The sequence below is a fragment of the Thunnus maccoyii genome, chromosome 3 (genome assembly GCF_910596095.1).
Source record: "Thunnus maccoyii chromosome 3, fThuMac1.1, whole genome shotgun sequence".
Taxonomy (NCBI): domain Eukaryota; kingdom Metazoa; phylum Chordata; class Actinopteri; order Scombriformes; family Scombridae; genus Thunnus; species Thunnus maccoyii.
In genome coordinates, this window is record NC_056535.1 from 29680320 (window position 1) to 29704430 (window position 24111).

Consider the following 24111-nt stretch of genomic DNA (forward strand, 5'->3'; position numbering starts at 1 on the left):
CATTATCCTGTTCAGGTGTGTGTGTGCAGCTAACTTTAAGCTAACAAAGCTGACTGGGATTGAAGCCTCACAACAAACGGACAAATGTCATGAATCTGATGAGAACATAACTATTATTAATATGAAGGAACGAAGTCAGCGTTTGTAGCTGCTCGCCTGTCGCTAACACTTCAGTTTCTGTCGCTACGGTAACTTGACAGTAATTCGTGAGCACAAATAAAACTGTATCCCATGAAAACTGCCAGGCTCCGTAGTGAACGGTGTCTGTACTAGAAATCAGGGCTGCAACTGACGATTGTTTTCTCGATTAATCGTCTTGTCTATAAAACATCAGAAAATATTGACAGATTTCTTAGAGGCGAAGTTGACGTCATCAGAAGTTGTTTTGTCCGATCAACAGTCCAAAATCTAAAGATATTCAGTTTACTAGCACGTATAAAAGCTTCAAACCATCACATTTGAGAAGCTGCAACCAGCAAACGTTTTGCATATTTCCTTAAAAAAAAAAGACAAAAACATCTATACGATTATCAATAGTTTCAGCTAATCATTGCAGCTCCACTAGAAATTTTACTGAAAAATCTGATTTGGTATTTCTAGAGTAAAAGCTGAGAAGAACATCACCAAAAACATCTGGATTCATTCTGTGAAGATCATGAATGTTTACAGCAAATTTACTGACAGTCTGGTGTGTAGTTGTTCTGCTCTGGATGACATCGATGAGACAGACTGAAGCCAAAAATTAAAAAAAAAACAAATTAACCAAAAACCACTTTGAGCTGTTTGCTTCTTTGTTTCTATTGACAGTTCCTGGATGTTCTTCCGAGCACCACCCAGCAGCTTTATGTGACACAAAGGACGACAGATCCAGTGACACATGATGAGCTCTGAGATAAACTGAGGTGTGACCGTCAGCTCCCCTGTGTGAGCCCCTGCGAGACACAGTTACCCAGAATCCTTTTCTCTGCGTCTCCACACAAAAACATGGGGTGCGTTCCAACACTCGTACTACTTTACTATGCCAGAAAATGATTCATAGTATGTCAAATGCAGTACAACAAGGATGCTTTTCTGCTTATTCTGACTCACAATCCTCTGGGCGGCTGAAGATGCGTCACATCGACCGCCGAGAGAGAGAGAGAGAGAGAGCGGACAGATGACAGAGGCCGGTGTAACGGCGGCTTTATGACGAAGTAGTTTGTCCCAGTTGTGTGCAAACTTTGTAAAACAATATGTACTTTGTGAGGGCAGCTGCAGTACGTACTAAAAGTAAAAAAGAAAGAGTACACGATCTGGAACGCAGCCACGGATTCTCATGAGGCACGTTTCAGCTGTCGACTGTTTCAGCAGAGCAGTTTTACAGCTTTGACCTTGTTTTCATGTTGCCCTGCTGTGCGACACACACACACACACACACACACACACACACACACACACACACACACACACACACACACACACACACACACACACACACACACTCACAGCAGCTCTCCGGCTTCAGGCTTGTTACAGAGGTGTCAGACTATGGTCACACACGCACACACACACACCTGAAACTAATCAGACAGACACCCCACTGTGTGTGTATATATATGTGTGTGTGTGTGTTATAGAAGGTGTAGCGTGCTTATTAGCAACCACTGTACCTCAACAACCCATCCATACACACGTGTTTGTAATTATATACTTGTGAAGACCCTCATTGACATAATACATTCCCCTGCCCTTAAACTAAACACGAACCTGGACCCTAAAACCATCAAACAGCTCTTTGAAGAAGTGAAGAGCAGAGAAAATGTCTTCACTTTCCAAAAATGTCCTCGAAACACACACACACACACACACACACACACACACACACACACACACACACACACACACACACACACACACACACACACACACACACAGTTCCATCTAATCACGTTCTTATTAATTATATATTTTGTCTTCTGTTTGCCTCCACTGCTGACCTTTGACCTTCTGGAGGTTTTCATGCTGCTGCATGACAGATGTCCCGCTGGCAGCATGAAACAGGGACCTAATTAAAAATCAAGGGAATTTTCTCACCGACAGCAACAAAAAAAGAAAAAAAGAAAAAAAAGCAGATTTCCGGATTTGTTGCACTGAGACTGAGCCGCCGCCCTGCCCCCCCCCCCCCCCCCCGCCCCCCCCCCCCCCCCCCGAAACATTTCCCTACTAACACACAGTTTGTATGTTGGTAGAGATTAACTGAGTGGCTGAATGTGAAGGATGTTATTTATAAGGCTGCACATAATTATGATTTTCATTGTAGATCGATCAGTCGTTCAGTCTATAAAATGTCAGAAAATGATGAAAAATGATAGATAGATATTCAGTTTCATCAGTAAAGACAGAAACAGAAACAAGAAAATATTCATTCGTATTACATTATATTCATGCAACAATTAGTTGATTAACTTATTAGTCAATTGACAGGGAACTAATAACTATTTTGATTAGTCGTTAATCGTTTTGAGTCGTTTTTTTAAGGTAAAATGTCAAATTTTCTGGTTCCAGATTCTTTAAATGTGAATATTTCTGGTTTCTTTAGTTTTCTATGACGGTAAACTGAATATCTTGTCGTTGTGGACTGTTGGTCGGGACAAAAACATCTGAGGACGTCATCTTGGCCTTTGGGAAACGGTGATCAACAATTTTCACCATTTTACAGGTATTTCATATACCAAACAACTAACTATGAGACTAATATAGAGAATAGTTGTTAGTTGCAGCCCTGATTGTCATGTCCATGTAGAATTAAATTAGATAAAAGATGCACGTGTGCCTTCTCATGATGTGTCATAACCTCCTGATACACAGATAAAACATCTTTACTGACTCCCTGCTCATTTTACCGACTACATTCACTCTTCTTTTCAACACGTCTGACTGACACGTTGAACGCTGAGGTCTGAATCTGATGAGTCAGCAGAACTTCAGCATAGTGGTCCTACAGTGTGAAAACAACTGGACTTATATAATACATAGAAATTCAGACTTTAGGTTCCTTTTTTTTTTTTGCACGCCACTGGTAACCCCGCCCACCACTACCAGCCAAACCATCATACTTACTTTATAACTAACAATTTTTCAAACAGACGGAGAAAGAGAATTTTCTTCCTTCCTGTTGCCAGGTGTTTCTCACTAGTAATAATCATTATCCCCCCCCACACACACACTCACACCGCTTGAGGCCTGAACAGACAGACTCACATCAGTAAACAACTGCAAAGAAAAGAAGGGAAAAAGTTAAAGGGTAGGTTCACAATTTTTCAAGTGTGTCTTAAACAACAGTCAGGTACCCGTATGAACAGTGAAAGAGGTTTTTCCTCGCTGTAATCATTCCTCCTGTTCATACCAGCTATTAAAAGATCCTTCAAATGTGCTTTTAATGTAAGTGATGGAGGCCAAAATCCACAGTGTGTCTGAGTTAATCATATCAAGTGGATATCTGCCACATTTACACTCTTTTTTAGCATCAAATTCCCTCTTTGTGTTTCCCTGTTGAGCTGCAGTTGAAGTATAGTAACATAAAGAGGAACTTTGGCACTAAAAAGACTGTAACATTGAAAGATATCTACTTGATTTGACTCATTTGGATGACTGAAGCTTTTAAATACATTTTTGCACAGACGGAGGACTGTGGATTTTTGGCCACCATCACTTACATTGTAATTGTATTATAAAGAGATCTTCTAATGGTCAGTATGAACAGGAGGAATGATTACAGCAAGAAAAAACATGTTTCAATGTTTATTTGGGCTCCTGACTGTTGTTTTAAGACAGACTTGAAAAAATGTGAACCTATCCTTTAATTGCTAGTAATGAAAAAAAAAAAAAAGCAGACAACGTTTAGGAGGTTGGACTACGTGCTGAGAACAGAAGTGAACTACAAATCTATAAACACAGGGAAACACAAAAGTTCAAACCCTGAAGAGAGCAGAATTTCCCCCTGGGAATCCCCCAAAACACACACACACACACACACACACACACACACACACACGTACACAATCAGTTCCTGTAGTAATCAGACAGCTAATTGCAGGCTCAGTTAGATGAACATCAACGGCAATTAATCACAGAGCTGCAGGGAAGGAAAGAGGGAGGCTGGAAAAGATATGAGGAACGAAGGAAAGGAGAGAAGAGAAGGATGACGGGGTAGAAGTAATCACCAGACCTGCAGGGAAGGAAGGAAGGAAGGAAGGAAAGAAAGAAAGAAAGAGGAAAGAAGAGAAGGAGAAATCTGATTAAACAGGAACTCCTTCAATTACAGCTTTCAGGGTTCACGTAGCAGACTTCTCCTCTCCTTCGTTTTGTTTGGGGCGACCAGACCAGTTCCAGATGTGAGACCGAGAACACAAGACTCGCTCGCAGCTGACCTTTAATCAGCACACACACGGTACGAACTGATAGAAACGTTCTGGTTGGATAATGTTTCCAATTTCAGACTGTATATTATCCAGACAAAGTAGAGCAGCAACCGACGATCGTTTTAGATAAATCTCCCGATCATTGTCTCGATCGATCGTTTGAACATCAGAAAATAGTGAAAAATGTCATCAGATGTCTTGCTTTGTCCACCCAACGGACCAACACTATCTTCGTCTTTAATTCATAATTAATCAATTATCATAGTAGATGCCAATTCATTTTCTGTCGATTGTCTAATCATTGCAGATACTTTAGAAGAGCTGCAACTAACGATTATTTTCTGGATCCACTGGTGAAGAGAGAAAGAAAGTAGAAAGAAAAACTGCAAACTGTCACGTTCGAGAGGCTGCGACCCACCGAAGAATATTTGGTATTTTTTGCAAGAAAAAAATGACAAATGAGTAATTGACTGTCAAAATTGTTGCCTATTAATTTCCTGTTGCTCTGTATCAGAACCTTTTTCAACAACCTCGGCCAGGAGTCCCAGATGTCTTTGCTGCTTGCGGTTCAAAAAAAAAATCAGCTCAGCACCAAATGTTCAGACTTCCATCCAGTTTTATAAAGTCTGCTCATAAAGGAGATGCAGCATCGGTCTTCAGACAGGAGATCATGGTACAAATATGTCTCCTGAAGAAAACCTTTATTGTTCGCTTAGCGGGCTGCTGTTACCGGCTAGCGCTAGTAGAGACAGAAGCCGTCTATCACCTGTGATAATGATGAAAATCAAGAGATATTAATATATAGCGTGTAGGGAGGAGGTCTGGGTGGATGGATATCAACAAACCATCCTTCTTTAACATGAGAGGAATGGTTTGTTTCCCATTAACAACCATGACTCAGCACTTTTTTCGTCCCCTTACCTTAACCATGTGATTATTATTGTAACCATGGTGACAAAAGCCATCTTTTCCCTAACTTAACCAAGCAGTTTTTGTGCCTAAACCCAACCAGACCTTCACCATAAAGTGTTCTCACATCATAAAACATATTTATTTGTCAGCAGTGATTTGTAACGGTTCTGGAAAGCCGAGACAAAAGATGTCGTCCTGCCGAAAACAGCTGACAGGGGTGTCAGATCAGAAAACGCTTGTATCTTGAGTGCATTTGTTGTTTAATTTGAAGCACTTGTTGCACTAATATGTTAGCACGTTAGCTGTTAGTTACAACAGTCAGTCGCCGAACCTCCTGCATGTTCTGTTTCATGAGGACGTGCAGATCAACCACTTTCTAAAAGTCAGTTGCTTAACAAAATTGGCAAACAGCCTGAACCTCATTTTCATTCTTCAAAAGACTTGAGAACATTGAGTTCAACAGTCACAAAGAGCCTGACACTGACACTGTGTGCGTGTTTGTGTGAAGCTGATGAGGGTCTTGTTCAGCCTCAAGGCTAAAAAACTCAGCCCTGTTCCTCTTAATGTCTTCCTGTCTCACACACACACACACACACACACACACACACACACACACACACACACACACACACACACACACACACACACACACACACACACACACCTCCAAACACTTCCACATGGGATGAAAATGACTGCGCTGGACTAACTACGTGTGTGACTGCATGGGAGTTTAACTAGCTTATCCAACACCACGTCTACATCTGAGGTCAACAGAGGTCCACTCGGATGCTGAAACCAAACCCAGACCAGGTCAGAGTCAGGTCTGGTAGGGTCCAACTGTATTGCTGTCTTAGTGTATCAAGTCTTATGTTCGAGTGGATCCTCCTGGACTCTCTGGACCAGCTCTGATCAGGTGGTGCGTCATCGTCAAAGGAGGAAAAAAAAAAAAAATCACATTTATTGCCGCGTCTGAAAACCAGTGTTGGTTTTCTGTCTCTGTTTGGGGTTGTTCTGGTCCACCACATTCAGGATCAGGTCTAATGATCCTCAGGTCTATGTTAGATCAGGTCTCTAATTCATTTATGTCTTGTTAGGGCAGAAGAGATCTAGTCAACACTGACTATCTTTTTAAAAACGTCATCCTCGGCTGATCAGATTCAGTTATATAAGTATGTGTGTTGGGCTGTGCTGACGCATAAAACAAGCGCTCACAGACACACAACGGAGCTTCAACCAGCCTGAGACCAAACTGAGTAAACGGGGCAGGTCACCAGGTGGTGGCGCTCGAGCTCGGCTTCGCAGTTACCTCAGAGTACTGGTAGTTTTTTTTATTGTTTTGGAGTTTCAGCGAGGATGGAAAATGTGTAGAGAGGTAGGCTTCCTCCTTATGTATCAAGCAGATCTATAAATCATCGGAGGTGCACGCTGATGGAAAAACCAGACACTGTTAGATCTACAGCGGACACAGAGAGGAGCTGTTCAGCATGTGAGCCTGAAAACACATCAGTCTAACACAGGATATGAGATTTCCAGTATCTACACCAAATATTTACAATTTGATATTCCAGCTTACTGGAATATGACTATAAATAGAAAAACGATCCTTAAATGTTGGAAGATGCTCCTTCAGCGGAAGGTGGGTGCAAAACCTGTAAGAATACAACCATCAGAGAAAGTTACCTTCACTTTACATAACAATATCAAACGATCCATCAACATGCAGCACTGTGCAAACGTTTAGGCACTAAAAGTTGCTTTAAAAATGTCAGCATGACATTACTTCAAGTGCCTAAAACGTTTGCACAGTGCTGTATGACAAGCAGCCATAAACACAGTTGACCTCTCTGAGCATTATGTGAATGCATAACAAGTGTGTGATAGTGTTCAATGTATCACGGCTGAAAATAACTATTATTTTAATTAGCGATTAATCTGACGATGATTTCCTTGATCAATCGATTAGTTGTTTTGTCTATAAAATGATAAAAAATGTTCATAGATCTCATGGTGACATCTTCAAATGTCTTGCTTTGTCTGTCCAAAATCCAAAAATATTAAGTTTATCATTAAGCCTCATATGCAGATATTTAAGAAGCTGCAGCCAACAAATGTTTGGTATGTTTGCTTAAAAAATTATTCAAACAATTATTAAAATATTTGGCGATTAGACTATAGAGCTGCAACGATTAGTCAATCAACAGAGAAGTAAACTACCTCACTATACCTACATAAAACGTTAGAAATAATATAAAACTGTTCTGTAACATCTGGTGAGAACATTTTTTTCACACATAATAATATTTTCATATTCTATTAAATCAAACACCTGCCAGTCTGTCCTCAACTGCCTTCATATCAGTGATCACTGATTACTGTTCATCAATGGAAGTAAAAAAATCTGTTGATGATGAATATTAGTATAAGAGTGCTGTGTTGTGTTGTGTTTCCTGTCTTGTTTGTGTCTCTCATTAGTGTCTCAGGTGACCAGATGTGATCTATTTGATTTGACTGGTCTATTGATCTGCTGCTGAACAGGAAAATAAAGCAACTCCAGAGGAAACCAGAAAAGAAAAAGCTGGAAACAAAAGTGAGGTGCAACAATGCAAACTCAGTGTGTGCGTCTGCATGTGTGTGTGTGTGTGTGTGTGTGTGTGTGTGTGTGTCCGGGAGCAGCCAACCAGAGATTTCCCACCGCATGAACAAAACCTGCAGCTTCCTCATCCTGCATGACTGCTCCTCAATGACCCCCCACCCCTCTTCTTCATCACAACTCCTCCTCCTCACCCAGGAGGAGCTACTCGTCTCCCGCTGTGACGGTTTGTCCTTTAAAAAAAAAGACTCGTTGCGGAGAAGGGACGGGGGGGGGGGAAACCCCGACTTCCTTTGAAAAGGACAGAAACTGACGTCCGGGACTAAACAACACTGTACATGTGTAGTGTGTTGAGGCTTTAATCTGGGAAACGGAGTCATGTGACCTGTGATCTTTGCAGCTCTACTTTTTTTTTTCTAGACTTAACCTTAAAAAGTGAACACGGTTTTCAACAAAAACCTCTTTTTTCCTCACTGAACAAAAGAAGCCAAAGTTCTCAAATGTTAAATGTCGTCTTCACACAAGCAGACGAGATGTTTGTTTTAATACAATAGTCTAAATTTGGCAAAAAAAAAACATGCTGGTGCTGCTCAAAGGCTCAAAAAAAGATTCTACTTTATGCAAATGCACTCTGACATATGGGAGCTCCAACAAAGCAACGAGCCAATCGCACCTCTTTGATCCCCTCATGATTTATGCACAGTTTTGTTTTGTTTTTTTTCCTGATTCAATAAGTCAGAACTTTAATGAGCTACCAGTACATTTCTCTGCAAAATAAAACCACTTCATCGTGCACGACGTGAGAAAAGAATTTCCCAGTCGGACCCGAACGCATCAAGAAAGTTTCAGGCTTGTGGGGATACGAGAGAGAGACTGTGTGATATGAATCTGTTGTGACTGCAGCGGATCCAACCTGGCTGAGCTGCAGAGGGGTTTTTTTTTTATATTTAAAAAGGTAAATGTGTGGTGAAGTATTCTTTGAAGCAACAAATGTGGGCCAAAAACATAAAGACTCCACTAGATCTCCTCTTCCTGATACATTTTCATTCGAGTTTCAGTAACGACTTTGAGCCTAAAACCTTATTTAATGTCTGTGTCGTTACTTCATGAAAGAACAGCACTAAAGTCACATTTGTAACTCATTTCTCCTCTAAAAATCCCAGAATGACACAGTGAAGAAATATTTCCTTGAAGCCACACTTTCACACACATGCACTGCAACCCTGAAGCTCTCCGGACGTTACCCAGAGGAGCCGTACGCCAGAATGCAAACGTCCGAATCGGTTGAAGCGCACATTAAACGGACTTTACCCTGCCAGCTCCATAGTGCAAAGTCCGTGTAATGTCTGATCGAGCTCATGTGTGAATACAGCGGTGGATTCACCGGAGAATTCACAGTGAACGATGAGGTTTCTATCGTGCGGCTGACGTCGGATAAGCTGCATTGTTTTGCGCTACTGGCAGACGTGTCTTCCTGTGATTTCTTGTAAAATTAAAGCCGTTTTATTTTTTGGTGAAAAGCTTAAAAAAACGGCAACCGCAGCGTACTTTTTTGCGTCACGTCCTGTCTCCTGCGCGCTCTATCCAGACGCCACGCCTCACCTAAACCAAACAGAGTATCTCCAATAAGTGAGAACAAGTCTGACACGGACCTGTTGTGTAGCTACATGTGTGTGCGAAAGGGCGGCGACCCCGTTCGACGTCCGTACATACGCCCGGAGTTCATATGTGAAAACGGCCCGAGATGTTTTATGTAAGAGGTGGAACTGCAGCATCGATTCTTCACCTTCTGCCTGATTCAGTCGCCAGAAAAACCAGAAAAACACACGTGTTTCACATCGGGCGCCCACCCAGCCGTGACGCCCTCTGAGGCTCTCTGATGCCAAAAACACACTGAAGCCCTGGAGGATGATGGGATACATGACATGGTTACAGAGGAGGGGGGTGGAGGGGTGGAGGAGAGGGGTGGGGGGGGGGGGGGGAACCTGCTTTTAAATGATGGGAGTGGGTGAGAGAAAAAGAAGGATGAAGAATCCAGAGCGGGACAGAGAGAAGAGGAAGCTGAATGATTTCCTTCCTCCGCTGAGACAGATGTGATGACTTCAGCAGATGTGTGAGAGACTTAAATCATCTGATCATTTCTGACTTTCTGCAGGAACCTGATTTCTGAAAACCTCAAGTAAAGAGAAACTCGATTTCCTTTCTCAGCCGACATATTTCTGCTGCAGAAACCTGATTATTCGATCGTTTAAACACTTAAACGGGTTGTTAAAAGGATCTTTATATGTGAACATGTGTGGCACAAAGAGTCAGGACGCTTAGTTTCATCCTACTGTGGTGGGATGTGAAGACCAAAAACAGCCCTGCATTCATAAACACAAAGGGATACGTTTTTACGGCCGTGTTGTTTCACGTATGGGTGAAACAACGACATATGATCCAGGAAGGACGGTTTGAGTTACAGATCTAAAAAAAAAAAAAGTTTGAGGTTTATCAGACGCCAAAACACTGCACAGCTGTTTATAATACAGAGGAAGGATTTTAAACCTGTTTAAAATTAGACATTATTTTATCTTCTATAGCAACAAACAACAGGAAACAATAAAAAAAAAACAAAAAAAATGCAGCGTTCACGTTACAGTAATTCATGTACGCTGTGTCCGGATGACGCTGCTTGTGGCCTTTTGGCAAAAGTGAAGCCGGGTTCAAATTTCTTGGCAGATGATGGTGAGTATTTGTGATGACGGCGTCACCGCTGTGCAGACGCACTGAAACGGATGAGGAGCGACGTTAATGTCCCGTCTGAACACAGCCGACCTTTAACTGAGACTGAAATCTACAAGACTGAAAGTTTAATTTCTTACAAATGTTAAAAAAAAACTTTTTAGTGTCAGAGAAAGAAGTCACAGCACTCAAAGAAAAAGTAGAATATTGGTGTTGTGCAGAAAGAGACACACGTGCATTAGTATTGAAAAATGTCTAAATCAGGGCTGCAACTACTTATTATTGTTTTAATTCTCAATTAATCTACTAATTATCTTCTCAATTAAGCAAATGAGACACATGAAAGCAGGAAATCCTAGAGCGTGTTTGGCTTTTAAAATAGTTGACGATTAATTTCTGGGGGGTAAACTAATCAATTAATCAACCAATTATTCATCTCTGTCTAAATACACTTTTTAAACACGATGCCAACATGTTAAACTAGCAGAGCGGCGCACACACACACACAGAGCTCTGTCAACTTCACACCTGTAGAATAGCAGGTCCTCACACCCCCATCCTGCAGCTTTGATGTGTGCGTTTCTGAAAAGAAAAGGGGAAGCAGGGAGAGGGAGGGGGAGGTGTGTGTGTGTGTGTGTGTATGTGTGTGTGTGTGTGTGTGTGTGTGTTGGGGGGAGGTGGCGGCGGGGTGGGGTGGGGGGGTATTGCAGGAAGGAATGTTTCAGCAGAGTAAACAGTGTGAAGCTTCCTGTAGAAAACACTTCAAAGCCAGAGAGAGGAAACCAGGATAATACGCACACACAGACACACACACACACACACAGACACACACACACACGCATACGGGGCATCAAAGGCAGGTAGGAGTCATCTATCAACACAGGAAAATTAAAACCTGTAGAGCATGCACACGCACACACACACACACACACACACACACAGACGATCAGATAGTTCTACTGTCCACACAAGAAGAATGAAAAACAGATCACCTCACACACCTTTCAGACACATCACACACACACACACACACACACACACACACACACGTCTTTCACACTGCTTAATTTTTACGAACACTTACACACAGGTGACCTCACCTGAGCATAACGGAAAACTAATAAAAACTAGTTAATATAGTAACTATGGGAGTACGGCATGGTTACTATGGCAACCTGTAACCCTAAGCAGCTACTGGCAGCAACATCAACTCCACTTTTCTCAATGACAAGTGGAGTTTGGAACTAGAGCTGCAACGACTGGTCAACTAATCGATTAGTCGATCGACAGAAGATTAATCAACAACTATTTTAATAATCAATTAACTGTTTTGAGTAACTTTTTTTAAGAAAAAATGCCCAAAAAATGTTCCAGCTTCTCAAATGTGAGTATTTTCTGGTTTCTTTAGTCATCTAATATAGTAAATTGGTCGGGACAAAACATTTAAGGATGCATCTTGGACTTCAGGAAACGGTGATTGACATAAAACAGCAGGAAAACCTATAGAAAAGATCAATAACTGTTCTTTATCATTCAGGAAAAAAAATGTAAACAGCTCCGAAGGAAACGATTGTTTGCACGAGAGTAAAAGAGTAAAGAACAACGTGTAATCGTGCTAAAGCTGTGAGGTATCTGAAGATCATTTGCCAGCAGAAAAGTTTTCTTTTTAACGCTAAAATCCACATTGAACCATGATGGTGCAGACTAAATAGTGGTTCATTCAGATCCAGAAGCAAAGCTGATGTTGAAGTGAAAAAGCAGACCAGCAGTGTGGAGGCGGTGGGTCCAGTTTTCCACATCAAATGTTTTCTTTTTTTTTTTTTTACAGAACACACAAAAGGCAGGAAATCAGCTTCACTACCTGCAATACACCCAAACCACATAACTCAGTTGAAAGAAGTGGAAGCTTTGTGTTTTATCCTTCTACAAATTGTGTAATTCAGCACCAAGTAGAAGCTTTTTTCTTCATTATTTCTGCTTTAACCTTTGTGCTTTTAACCTTTCTGCTTTTGTTTGGGCTGCAAAAATATGCCCTCCACCTTGGCTGTTGGCATTGGGATGATTGTTGAGCTTTTTTTAAGTGCTCTTTAGTGGATTATATACATATATTATATACCAGATACATATTTAGACTTGCTACAAAAGGGAAGAAACTTCTAATTACTATTTTCTTTAAAGGAGTTTAGTTGAAAGCGGAGAACGACACTCACCGATCCACCTACAGTACCTGTCCACAGACGGGACAATGTCTGACTTTATGGACATTTGGTTTCATTGCATGGAATCAATTAAATATATGTCTTACAATTTCTTACACTTTTAACAAGTTGGTATCTCAAAATGTATGTTTCTGAAGCCGGTGTTACACTGTATTTGGTGACCCATCAGATTCTGTGACCAGCAGTGTTGGAAGAAGTACTCGAATCCTTTACTTAAGTAAAAGTATCAATACCACAATGTAATAATACTTCATTACAAGTAAAAGTCCTGCATTTAAAAACCTACTTTAAGAACTTAAGTTCTTGCAAAATTAGTACTCTTACTTCAGTTCTTAAAGTAAATTTGGCAGGTAATACTTGTATAATTTTACTTAAGTTGGATTTTAAATGCAGGATTTTTACATGTAATATGTAAGTATTTTACGGATCCGAGTACTTATTCTAAAAAAAAGTACCCAGATCCTTTACTTAAGTAAAAGTATCGATACCAAGATGTAAAAATACCATAAACACGAGCTTTAAGAGTCACATTTCCATTCACGTATTTTCCATAAACTTTCACCATAGTCCGTCTGTTTTTTTCCAATAATTTAACCGTTAACAGCGTCGTTTTTGGAAACAGATAATAGTGGCAACCAGTTATACAAGTTGAGATTTTACTGGTTGTCGTCCTTTATGGCAACTTGCATGTGTGCCGAATTGAGCAGGACACCAGGCTTATTCAGAAAACATTGTATGCATCTTTTCTGAGGTTTGCAGATTTGCAATTAAGCGAAGTAAATCTTTAAATTGTCACTTTTTGAACCGGGATTCGGTTTTCACGTAGAAACGGGCCGAACCGGAGCTAACAGCTCAGCGGACAGTCAGACAGGTAAGAAAGGTAACGTGACTGACGCAACCTGAGTTTAAAACACCACAGACGAAAGATCATTTTAACAAAATTACATCTTCAAACTTAAGTTTATTTCATGTATTAGCATAGTAAGACAAACTGACTGTGCATCGACATCAGAGGTGACAGAAAACAGAAAGAAACCGTTTACCGAAAACGTTAACTTTTTTTGGGAGACTTGAGACGACGCAGCAGCAGCTTTCACTGAATATCGTTAAAATAACACGATGAGAGTAGAGTTTTGTCTTTTTTACCTTGAAACCGCATCGCTCCTGGTTTGCTCTTTTGTTGCCTGAAGTCGTAGATCCACAAGAAACATAAAAAATCAGAAATAAACCGGAGAGAGAGGTGAAGAAACTGCGAGGGGCCGCCATTCCTCCCTCAAGTCTGAACAGCTCTGAGGGAGAGAGAGAGAGAGGAGACCTGCGTGTGTGTGTGTGTGTGTGTGTGTGTGTGTGTGTGTGTGTGTGTGTGTGTGTGTGTGTGTGTGTGTGTTTTGGGTTCAGACCTGTATGGAAGCTCATATCCGCGAGAAAGTAAAAAAAAAAACCCAAATTATTTTAAAAATGAAAATGTATGGAATAGTAAGTCATAAGTCAAAATTGTGAGATAGAGCTTCAAACTTTTTGACTTAATAAATCAGTGACAGTGGTGGAAGAAGTATTTGGATCCTTTAGTTAGGTAAAAGTACCAATACAGCAATGTAAATATAGCCTACTCTATTACAAGTAAAAGTACATAAGTAGCAGCTTGATGTAGTTAAAGTATTGCAGTAAAAGTAGTGGTTTCGTCCCTCTGACTGATATATTATTATATATGACATCATTAGATTATTAATACTGAAGCATCAGTGTGTAAGCAGCATGTTACTGTTATAGCTGCTGGAGGTGGAGCTAGTTTGAACTACTTTATATACAGTTAGCTAGTTAAGTCCAGTGGTTCCCAACCTAGGGGTTGGGCCCCTCCAAAAGGTCTCCAGGTAAATCTGAGGGTCATGTGAGACGTTTACCTAATGGGAGAGGAAAGAAGAAAAAACAAAGTTCTGATACACAAATGTGTTTCCAGTTTTTGGACTTTCTCTCAAATCTTTGTTTTTTAGTGAAATGTTGGATCATTTGAACATTTATTGAAATGAAGCCATGTGAGAAGTTTAGATGGAAAAATCACTATTTGGTGCAGCTGTTAACAACTCATAGACATCTGAAATGTGACCCTGACAACACACTGCTTTTTGTAAGACGTCAAAAGACAAAAAGATTGGAAACCACTGGTTTCATCTTTAACAATGTGTTGTATTGTAAAAGCTTGTTATATTATCCATTGTGTTAAATCTTCATCTGAAAAGTAACTAAAGCTGTCAAATAAATGTAGTGAAGTAGAAAGTACAATATTTTCCTCTGAAGTGTAGTGGAGTGGAAGTATTAAGTAGCATCAAATCGAAATACTCAAGAAAAGTACAAGTACCTCAAAGTTTCATTTAAGTACAGTGCTTTAGTAAATGTACTTAGTTACTTCCCAACACAGAGTTTACAAAGTGGGATCACAAGTTTTAGTATAAAAATCCCCAAGTACATTTATTCAGGTTACTACTGTACAATATTTAGATACTTGAACAGCCCATTTCAATTTTAATGCCACTCTATATTTGTAACCTACTCCATTTTATTTCCAAGTGAAATATAGTAGTTGTTCACTTCATAAACTGGTAATTAAACAAGACAAAGAAGCAAACCAACATAGAAAAATAAATACATGAGCTTGTGTATTGAAAAACAAAGAGCTGCTGTGATCGAAATAAACAAACAAACAGTTAATCTGATATTGTGATATAAATTTTAGGTCACATCATCCTGCCCAAGGCTGTTGTTGATACTTCCAAAGAGTCCTGAAACCAATTAATCAAGTAGTCAAAAGAAAAAATCAACAGACAACATTTTTGATAATCAATAATAATCTGCCTCATTTCAGTCATTTATCAAACAAGAGCAACAAACTGTTTTTCTCCATTCCAGCTTCTAATATGTGAGGATTTGTTTGATTTATTGTTCTTTCAGATATTCATTGTGTATCTGTGGCGATTGTCAGACAAACAACATTATTGTCAATCATTTCTGTGTATCCTTTTGTCTCAGGACTACACTTCAGTGTGTTTTAATATAGGCTGTATATAAAGATAGATGTAACAAATGTAGAAAATGAAGAATGTAGAATGATCTTTATTGTCATTATACTCATGTACAATGACATTTTGCATGGCTTCTCCTAATGTGGTTAAATTAAAACAAATGAATAAAAGCAGTACCAGAAAACAGCTGTAATAGCAGCATAATGTTTAAAAAGTGACACTTGTGCAAGTACAACAAGGTATGACATCACTTACTGGTTTGCATTAGAACTGGTTTTAATGGTTTTAGACCAGTACCTACTGTATAATCCTGACAGGGGCTCAAGCCAAGTGCTACACACCCTCTTGTGGCAAAAGTCAGCAACAAAAGTTAGTTTGTCAACTCTTCTCATGCAGTGCATGATGATGTCTCTGTGCAGGATAACAGGACACATTTACACAAACAAAAACATAGCAACATATGTGTTGTGTTCATAACTTGTTTCCGAGAGTGGAAGTATAAAGTAGCATAAAATGGAAATACTCAAAACAAGAACAAGTACCTTAAAATTGTACTTTTGTATAGTACTTGATTAAATGTACTCAGTTACAAAAAAGAAGATAAAACCTGTTATTTTTGTACAATTATTTGTACTTGGGTAACAGTTCCATCAGTTTCAGAGTCTGTGATGTCATAATAAACATTCTGGACTCTGGTCAGACTGAGAGCACTGAGTCTGGAAAACTACACATCTGAAATAGTCTCTACATATCTACACAGTAGACTGTTAACATATTGACAAACACATCAAAAATGAGTGATCAAGGAGAAGCTTCTGTCACATTACATTCTCACAGAAGTGAAATGGAAAAAAGGATGAGGCACATGACATCTGTAGTCTTAAATGAACTGCGGCTGGAGGACAAACTGTGTGATGTGGTGATCAAAGTGGGTGACGTTGAATTTAACGCTCACAAGGTCATTCTCTGTAGCTGCAGCACGTACTTTCGGTGAGTAGGTCATCTGATAATAAAGACTCTAATGTTAAACAAGCAGATAAAGCCAGATACAGAAATTTTAAAACTATGAACTTCATGTATGAACTGCGTCTGAAAACTAACAAAACATAGTCTTACTCCATAATTTTGCCTGAATGCTTGACCCCTGCAGTGAGGGGTTCTGGTGGCTCTGTTATGCTTTGGGGGGCATTTGGTGGCATGGTTTGGGTCCACTTGTCCCCTTAGAGGGAAGGGTCACTGCAAATCAATACAAAGTTGTTCTGAGTCATCATCTTTATCCTATGATGAGACATTTTTATCCTGATGGGAGTGGTCTCTTCCAGGATGACAATGCCCCAATTCACAGGGCGTGAGGGGTCACTGAATGGTTTGATGAGTATGAAAATGATGTGAATCATATACTATGGCCTTCACAGTCACCAGATCTCAACCCAACTGAACACCTGAGGGAGATTTTGGACTGACGTGTTAAACAGCGCTCTCCACCACCATCATCAAAACACCAAATGAGAATTAGAACAGCAGTTTCCAACGTTTTTGGCTTCTCACCACTTGAGCATTATCTACTTGTGATCCTTCATCACTGGTTGCATATTCTGATGGGTTGTGACCAGATCAAACAAACTGTGCTTTTTGTCCTCCTAATTTATTTAAAGAATATTTAGAGCTATGTAGAGGTATGGTAACTCATAATTAACAAGAAAAAAGCAAAAATTAATAATTATCTGAAAGTGTTGAAGTATTTTGTGATATTTGTGTGGCAAAAATGTTTGGGTTTTTTGTTTGTTTTTGCTAATCTGATCATTTTCTTGGCACTCCTTAGATTTGCAACCCCTTGGGGGAGCCTGGCCATGGGTAACTGTTGTCTTTTGACTAATGCATGTCAAACCCTCCAAAAAAGCAGTTACTTTATCATATTTGCTCACCTACCAGTCTTGCCAGTGGAGGGGCTCACAATGTTAAGTTCGGTGATGTTGGAGAAAAGGCCATGAGGTCATTAAAATCAATTGAGATTATCATCCTCTTGGACGGATGAATGGTCTCAGCAAATTTCACTTCAATCTGCCAATCAGATGTGGTGGCCACAGAAAAAAAACATTAGGATTCAGCTTCAGTGTGAATAAAATCTTCTGTTACAGCATGTGTAATTGTATAATCATTATAATAATTAACATTTTGTTATTGGTTTAATGGATTTGAAAGGTCTCTGTCATGATCTGGCTGTGAAAAAACCTGCAGAGGTTTAGGTTTAAGGATTTGTTGCTATGACAACAGCTCCAGGTACATTTTAAACCAGCTTTGATGAACTGAAAAATTCTGGCTTGTGTCAAATCATTAATAATCAATTCAAGCTAATTCAGTCGTTGATGAATGAAGTACATGCCTAGATTTCCTGTGACTGTTCGGTCCAAAAAGCCCAGATGTTATGTCAGTGTTACAAAACCTTGATGTCTTCTAAATCCTGATCCCACAGCACTCTCTTCACCGGTTCTTGGGCAACCTCAGAAAGGCAGGTCTACGTTATCCCTGGAGTGTTGCCTGAGATCATGAACCTCATCATCAGTTACGCATACACCCACTCTGTTGCTGTGACAAAGGACAATGTGGTGGAGGTTCTGGCAGCTGCAGACCAGTTCTTGGTCCTGGGGATTGTTCAGGCCTGTTGCTTCTTCCTGGAGGATCAGCTGTGCCTGAAGAATTGCATCGGTATATGGAGGCTGGTGGACTTCTACCATTGTCCTGACCTGAGGCACAAGGTCTTCCTCTATATCCTTGACCACTTTCAGGAGATAGTTCATGACTCACAGGAGCTCCTGGAGCTCTCTGTGCAAGAGCTGGCCACTATCATCAAGAACGATTGTCTCAATGTGAGAAGAGAAAACACAGTGTTTGAGGCCATCCTCCGCTGGATTAACCACCTGCCTGATCAAAGACGAGGTTACATCTCTGTACTGCTGCCCAAGGTAACTGAAGAACAAGTGAACTGTAGCAGTAGTCAGCTTAAACATAGCATGTATTGGGTTGAATGTTTATAGAAACAGTGCAATAGGTCTGCTGAAGATCAGGAAAATGAGAGCATTGGTAGTTTAGAACATTTTCAGTGACCTGTGATGTTTTCCTGACAAGCAAACTATTGTAGCTGTGCAAAAAATAACTTTAGTTTCATTGTACACAAACAGAAATATAAAAAACTCTTTGGTTTTACGGTGAGTTATGTGCTGCAAGTATTTCTTGTTGAACAACAGTCGGGTGCATTTACTTTGTGAAGCTTCCCGAAGTCTTGTCATCATAGTGCGGTTGCCATGTTTGGTACCATCGTTCCTGTACAGAGACCAAAACCAAGACCTGTGTTCACCAACCGAATCTGGCAACCAGCACTACACTACACAAAAGTACTGGGCAGATGGATACACTGTTGTTTGTCAAGAAATAGTTCCAGCTTATAACTTCCCCTGAAACCTCAAACTGTGATATCTGATTTATAAACAAGATAAAACTTCTCATCTCACTCTCGGAAAGACAGTGTTGAACTACTTCTTATAGTCTTAATTTGATTGAAATTACTTATTTTAATGTTGTCAGTCCTGAACCTCCATATTTTCTTGTCTTCAAAATGGTATATTGAAATACAGTAATTCCAAATACCCACCATCTCTAAGTCTAATGAGATTGCTGCTGCTGTCTTGTTATATCTGTCCAGGTGCGGCTATGCTTTATGACCACTGACTACCTCCAAAATAGTGTGATCAACAACGCTTTGGTAAAGGACAGCATCGAATGTATACCCATCATCGATAATGCATTGAGGGCATTTATGGATTTTAGGGCAAATGGACCCTCAAACCTTGACTACAGTTCCCCACTGACCCGACCACGCCTGCCTCCTGTTATTTTATTGGCCACTGGAGGTAAAGATGGCAGCATTCCAGTGACCAGCCTCCAGGCCTATGATGTCCGGGGTGACCGCTGGTGCAAGCTGAGCACTGAGGAGATTTGTCGTGCTCACCACGGTGCTGCTGTCCTCAACGGCTTCATATACCTAATTGGCGGCTGCAGTCGTGAAGCCCACTTGAATACCGTGCAAAGGTTTGACCTCATCACCCACACGTGGCACCAGGTGGCACCCATGAACTTCTGCCGCTGCTTTGTCAGTGTCGCCGTGCTGAATGGCTGCATCTACGCCTTGGGAGGGTTCAATGGACAAGCTTACTATAACACTGTTGAGTGCTACAGGCATGAGATTGACCAGTGGACTATGGTGGCACCCATGCGTACAAAGAGGTGTGGGGCCAGTGCTACAACTCTAAATGGCAAGGTGAGATGACAAGGTGTGAAGCAGAGATGTCTGAGAGGGCGATATTGACAATTTAACTACCAAACTAGCCCGATAATCAGACTGAATTGACATTTTGTTTTCACTTCATTATCTAGTCTGACAATATGTTTATGTCAGCCAATGTCTGTTTAGGAGAGGTGGGTTGTTTTGTTTCATTTTGCCCAAACCACTGTCAGTAGCGAGTGACGTATGTGTCCCCACGACAATTTGACACAGAAGCTGTGGTTGCATACACGACTAATACGTTACTAATAAAAATTTATTATATTAGTATACTCTGATTTTCCCCCTCTAGGGTTAAAGAGAAACTCCACCAATTTTACACATCAAAGACTGTTTGCAAGTCTTGAGTACTACTGCATATGTGAAAAAAGTTGTATAAAGCCTTTTGTGGCTCCAGAGAGAGTTGCACATTGTTGGGTGGGGCTTAAAAGTGAAAAATATCTTGGGTTGTGTAGTTAGACAGAAAGAAGTGAGGTTACCTGACCTCTGTAGCTTGCTCCTCATCTCTGCTCGAGGCTAAAGGCTTGAGGCTACATTAACTGCTGCTAACACAACACACTAAAACTGAACTGTCAACAGTCAAGTTGCATGGTGAGTGATGTAGGTGCCAGGTTTTAACAAGGAGTAAGAATGTGTGGAATAAAATTGATGATGTCTCTGGTATTGGTGGATCAATTTCGATCCCTTTTTTAAAAAAAAACTTATCAATCTGACAATGTTATAATAGTGCATTGCTAAATCAGTGGACTACTTTTTAAAGGTTTGATTAAGCAATTAAATTAATGTTTGTCATTCCAATCAAAGAAATTTGTCTAGTCTACAACAACCTGTCAATCTCATATACACTTGTTGCCATTTTTATGGGAATTTTTCTGTTTCCTGGTAGCATACTGCCTACAGAAGTCTGATTAGCAGGTGGAACAATTATTAATTAGCACAACACCAGACCTATTTAGATTTTTAAACAACTCAAAGATGTGGGTAGCAATTATTTTTCTTCAAAGAAAAACTTATGTCATCAGAATAAAAATAAAAATTATACAAACGGTGGCTTTAAAAACCTTTTCAACTTTGAATTACTTTTTTTAATTTTAAAACCTGTAAAAAAAAAACTACAACAAACCTTTTTTTCACCTTTTTTTCACCTATGATAATACCAACACATTTACTTTTTAGATTTTAAAATGTACTTTAAAACTCAAAGCACTTGCATTTTAAAAAGCAAATGCAGAGTCTTTTGTGACATTAATGACTTTAAGCAAGTATGTTACAAATCATCTGTAGTGGAATTTATATTAAATATACCTAAACTTGTCTGTAGATCTACGTTTGCGGGGGTTTCAATGGGCGTCGCAGCCTCTCTTCGGCTGAATGCTACAGCCCGGACACCAACCAGTGGACCGTGATCAGCCATATGAGAACCTCCCGAAGTGGCCTTGGGGTGGTGGCCTACAAAGACCACATCTATGCGGTAAGTGTGTGGCATTAATATGAAGGTTTGGTTGAACCATGTTAGTGGTGACTGGAATGTCACTGGAGGACGGTCAGTGATGATTTAAAGAGGTCTGTCTGCCAGTGGTCAAAGGACAGACTGATTGATGAACTGTGCAATCAAGCACTTCTTTAATGAGGAAGAGGTATTAATGTCATAAACTGTCCTTTGGCTATCAGAAACTCTCCAGTAGTTCTTTAAACATTCAACATAAGTCACGATTTGATAATGAGAAACTTGTGACTTGGTTCTTACATCTTTGTCATTCTAGACCTGCTTATACGGTGGCCCTGAGGTGCAAAACACTACAACAAAACCAAAAAACATTTTAGAAAAGACACCAAAAATAGAAAACACAACAACACTTCACAAAACACATTTTAGAAAACATATTTGTAAAATATTGTGTTTTCTGTTTTGTTGTTGTGTTTAAGTGTATAAGTATATCCTTATGTGAGTTTGTTAAGTAAATCTTTAATTCATCTGCAGATTAAAGCAACCACAACATGAGAAATGTTATAAACATTATAAACAGGAGACATATTAATTATAACATGATTATTATTGAATGGCATAACACATTTTTTAAGGATAAAGCCCCTGTCAGACCAGAAAGTGGTCCACATGTAACAAGTGGTGCTGGAGGCTTGATCACTCTTGGAGCTGTTTTGTGAGCTACTGTGGCCAGTGTGACCAGTAGCATGCTAGTTTGACTGATTACTACCTGAGCACCTACCAGTTATCAAACTTGGGCCGCAAACAAAAAAACAAGTTAACAAAGTTTATACGAGAGAAGTATTTGTGTCATCAACTCCTGTCTAAAACTACCAGCAGACTCTTTTGTGAAGAAATTTTGCTTTGTAAAGTTTGATTGGTGTTTCGATCATTTTGGGGTTTACTAGCGGTCAGAAGCACACATTCGCATGTCAGAGTGAATAAATTTGAACTTGGTTATTTTACAATCCACAAATCTTCTGACAACAACCAAACCGAATGAATATATTGTACTAACAAGTACTATCTTTGTAGCCACAGCCTGACTTATTTGGTGTTTTTTTTATAATTAACAATGAAAATAGTCTGTAATTATGTCAGAGATACCGGTGGGCCTCCATACACACTGAGACTTATTCTTCCTGTTGCTTTCTTGTTATTCTTTAAGAGTTTTAGCTTGGGTTTACTTACTCTTCAATTTTGACAATATGGTGCAACACTTGCTCAGTGTGTTCTCAAGATCCAGGACATGTTTCTCTGTTCTCCCCTAGGTTGGTGGCACCTTCACCGGGGCATCCCATCTGTGCAGCGCTGAGGCCTACGACCCCCGAACCAACAGGTGGAACATCATACCGTCTATGTCAACCCCCCGTAGCTACTTTGGCATTGAGGTGGTGGAGGACCAGCTCTTTGTGGTTGGAGGACACGACGGCTCCACCGCCATGTTTTCTGTGGAGCGCTACGATGAGGAGGCCGGCATGTGGTACGGTGCCTCCAACATGGAGATGCCCTGCAGCGGCCTGAGCTGCTGTGTGCTGCATGGACTCTACACTGTGGTGGAGAAGTTGTTCCCTCGTGATGCTGTGACGCTCACCAATGTGGAGGAAGCTGCAGGTGGATCCATCTGACCCTCAGCTCAGTCCTGACACACGTCATCCATCCATTAACTTCATTTTAAAAGAAATAAAAAATAAAAAAAATTTATTCATCCTTTGAAAGAAGAGGCACTGCTATTATTCCCTTATATGTACATAAATATATATTTTCATATATGTTTTAATGTATATTTATTTATACTTTTACTTATTATAATGTATACATAGACCATAGTTACCTGTGTCTACATTAATTTGACTCTCTGGCTCCACCTGAAGGATTTTTCAGTTGCACTACTTGATTCATTATTTTTGCACTTATATATTCACAGATATATTTGCACAATTCATTTATACAGTCTAAGGTATTGTAATTTGTATAAACTATGTTGTTTCTGAGTGTAATTTCTTTTATGTTTCACATTTATATTTATGTAATGTACTTGTTTTCATTTATTCCTTTTTTTCCCTGCCTCTATAGCTGTCTCTTGTCCTGCTGTAACCTGTGAGTTCACTGACTGAATAAATAAATAAATAAATAAATAAATAAACTAGCAAGATTTTTCAGTTTAGGACAGTCTACAGTTTGGAGGTGCATGATGTTTTAAATAAAGGGTTAAAAAAGACATTAATTAATGCAAATAAAATATGTAAGTGTCAAAATGTCACTAAACTGAAACTTTGGAAAAACACCATGAGATAAAAACTGCTGGAATCAAATAAAAATTGCTCTTTTTTATTGTGTAAAGAAGCAGGATGAAATGACATTTACAAGTGAGCTGAGTTTTAAAAATATATTGAATAATATCACAACTTCAAGATTATG

General features: G+C 39.8%; 2 protein-coding genes across 3 annotated transcripts in view; one reads left to right on the forward strand and one right to left on the reverse strand.

Annotated features, from left to right (window-relative positions):
* The window catches only part of il17rd (interleukin 17 receptor D), a 34365-nt gene extending 20209 nt beyond the window's left edge, over positions 1-14156 (reverse strand). Inside the window, exon 1 of the mRNA XM_042404107.1 lies at positions 13995-14156. Within this exon, the coding sequence (XP_042260041.1) occupies positions 13995-14114 (120 nt within the window). The 5' untranslated portion in view covers positions 14115-14156. The remainder of the gene's footprint in view (positions 1-13994) is intronic.
* LOC121891382 (kelch-like protein 10) lies at positions 13508-23651 on the forward strand. 2 transcript variants are annotated; one of them, XM_042404112.1, is made up of 5 exons: positions 13508-13719; positions 18339-18828; positions 19566-20180; positions 21526-21675; positions 22962-23651. In XM_042404112.1, the coding sequence occupies exons 2-5, from the start codon at positions 18412-18414 to the stop codon at positions 23316-23318; spliced, it is 1539 nt and encodes a 512-aa protein (XP_042260046.1). In that variant the 5' UTR covers positions 13508-13719; positions 18339-18411; the 3' UTR covers positions 23319-23651. The 2 variants fall into 2 exon arrangements, with proteins under 2 accessions (XP_042260046.1, XP_042260045.1); XM_042404111.1 differs by lacking the exon at positions 13508-13719 and adding an exon at positions 16561-16855 and having other exon boundaries at positions 22962-23650.
* The last annotated feature ends 460 nt before the right edge of the window (positions 23652-24111 follow it).

Excerpts from the sequence above, each read along its gene's own strand:
- LOC121891382 (XM_042404111.1), top strand. The coding sequence starts at position 16,659 with ATGAGTGATCAAGGAGAAGCTTCTGTCACATTACATTCTCACAGAAGT. Across the intron at positions 18,829-19,565 it reads TCTCTGTACTGCTGCCCAAG|GTGCGGCTATGCTTTATGAC; the intron begins GTAACTGAAGAA and ends ATATCTGTCCAG. Across the intron at positions 21,676-22,961 it reads ACAAAGACCACATCTATGCG|GTTGGTGGCACCTTCACCGG; the intron begins GTAAGTGTGTGG and ends GTTCTCCCCTAG.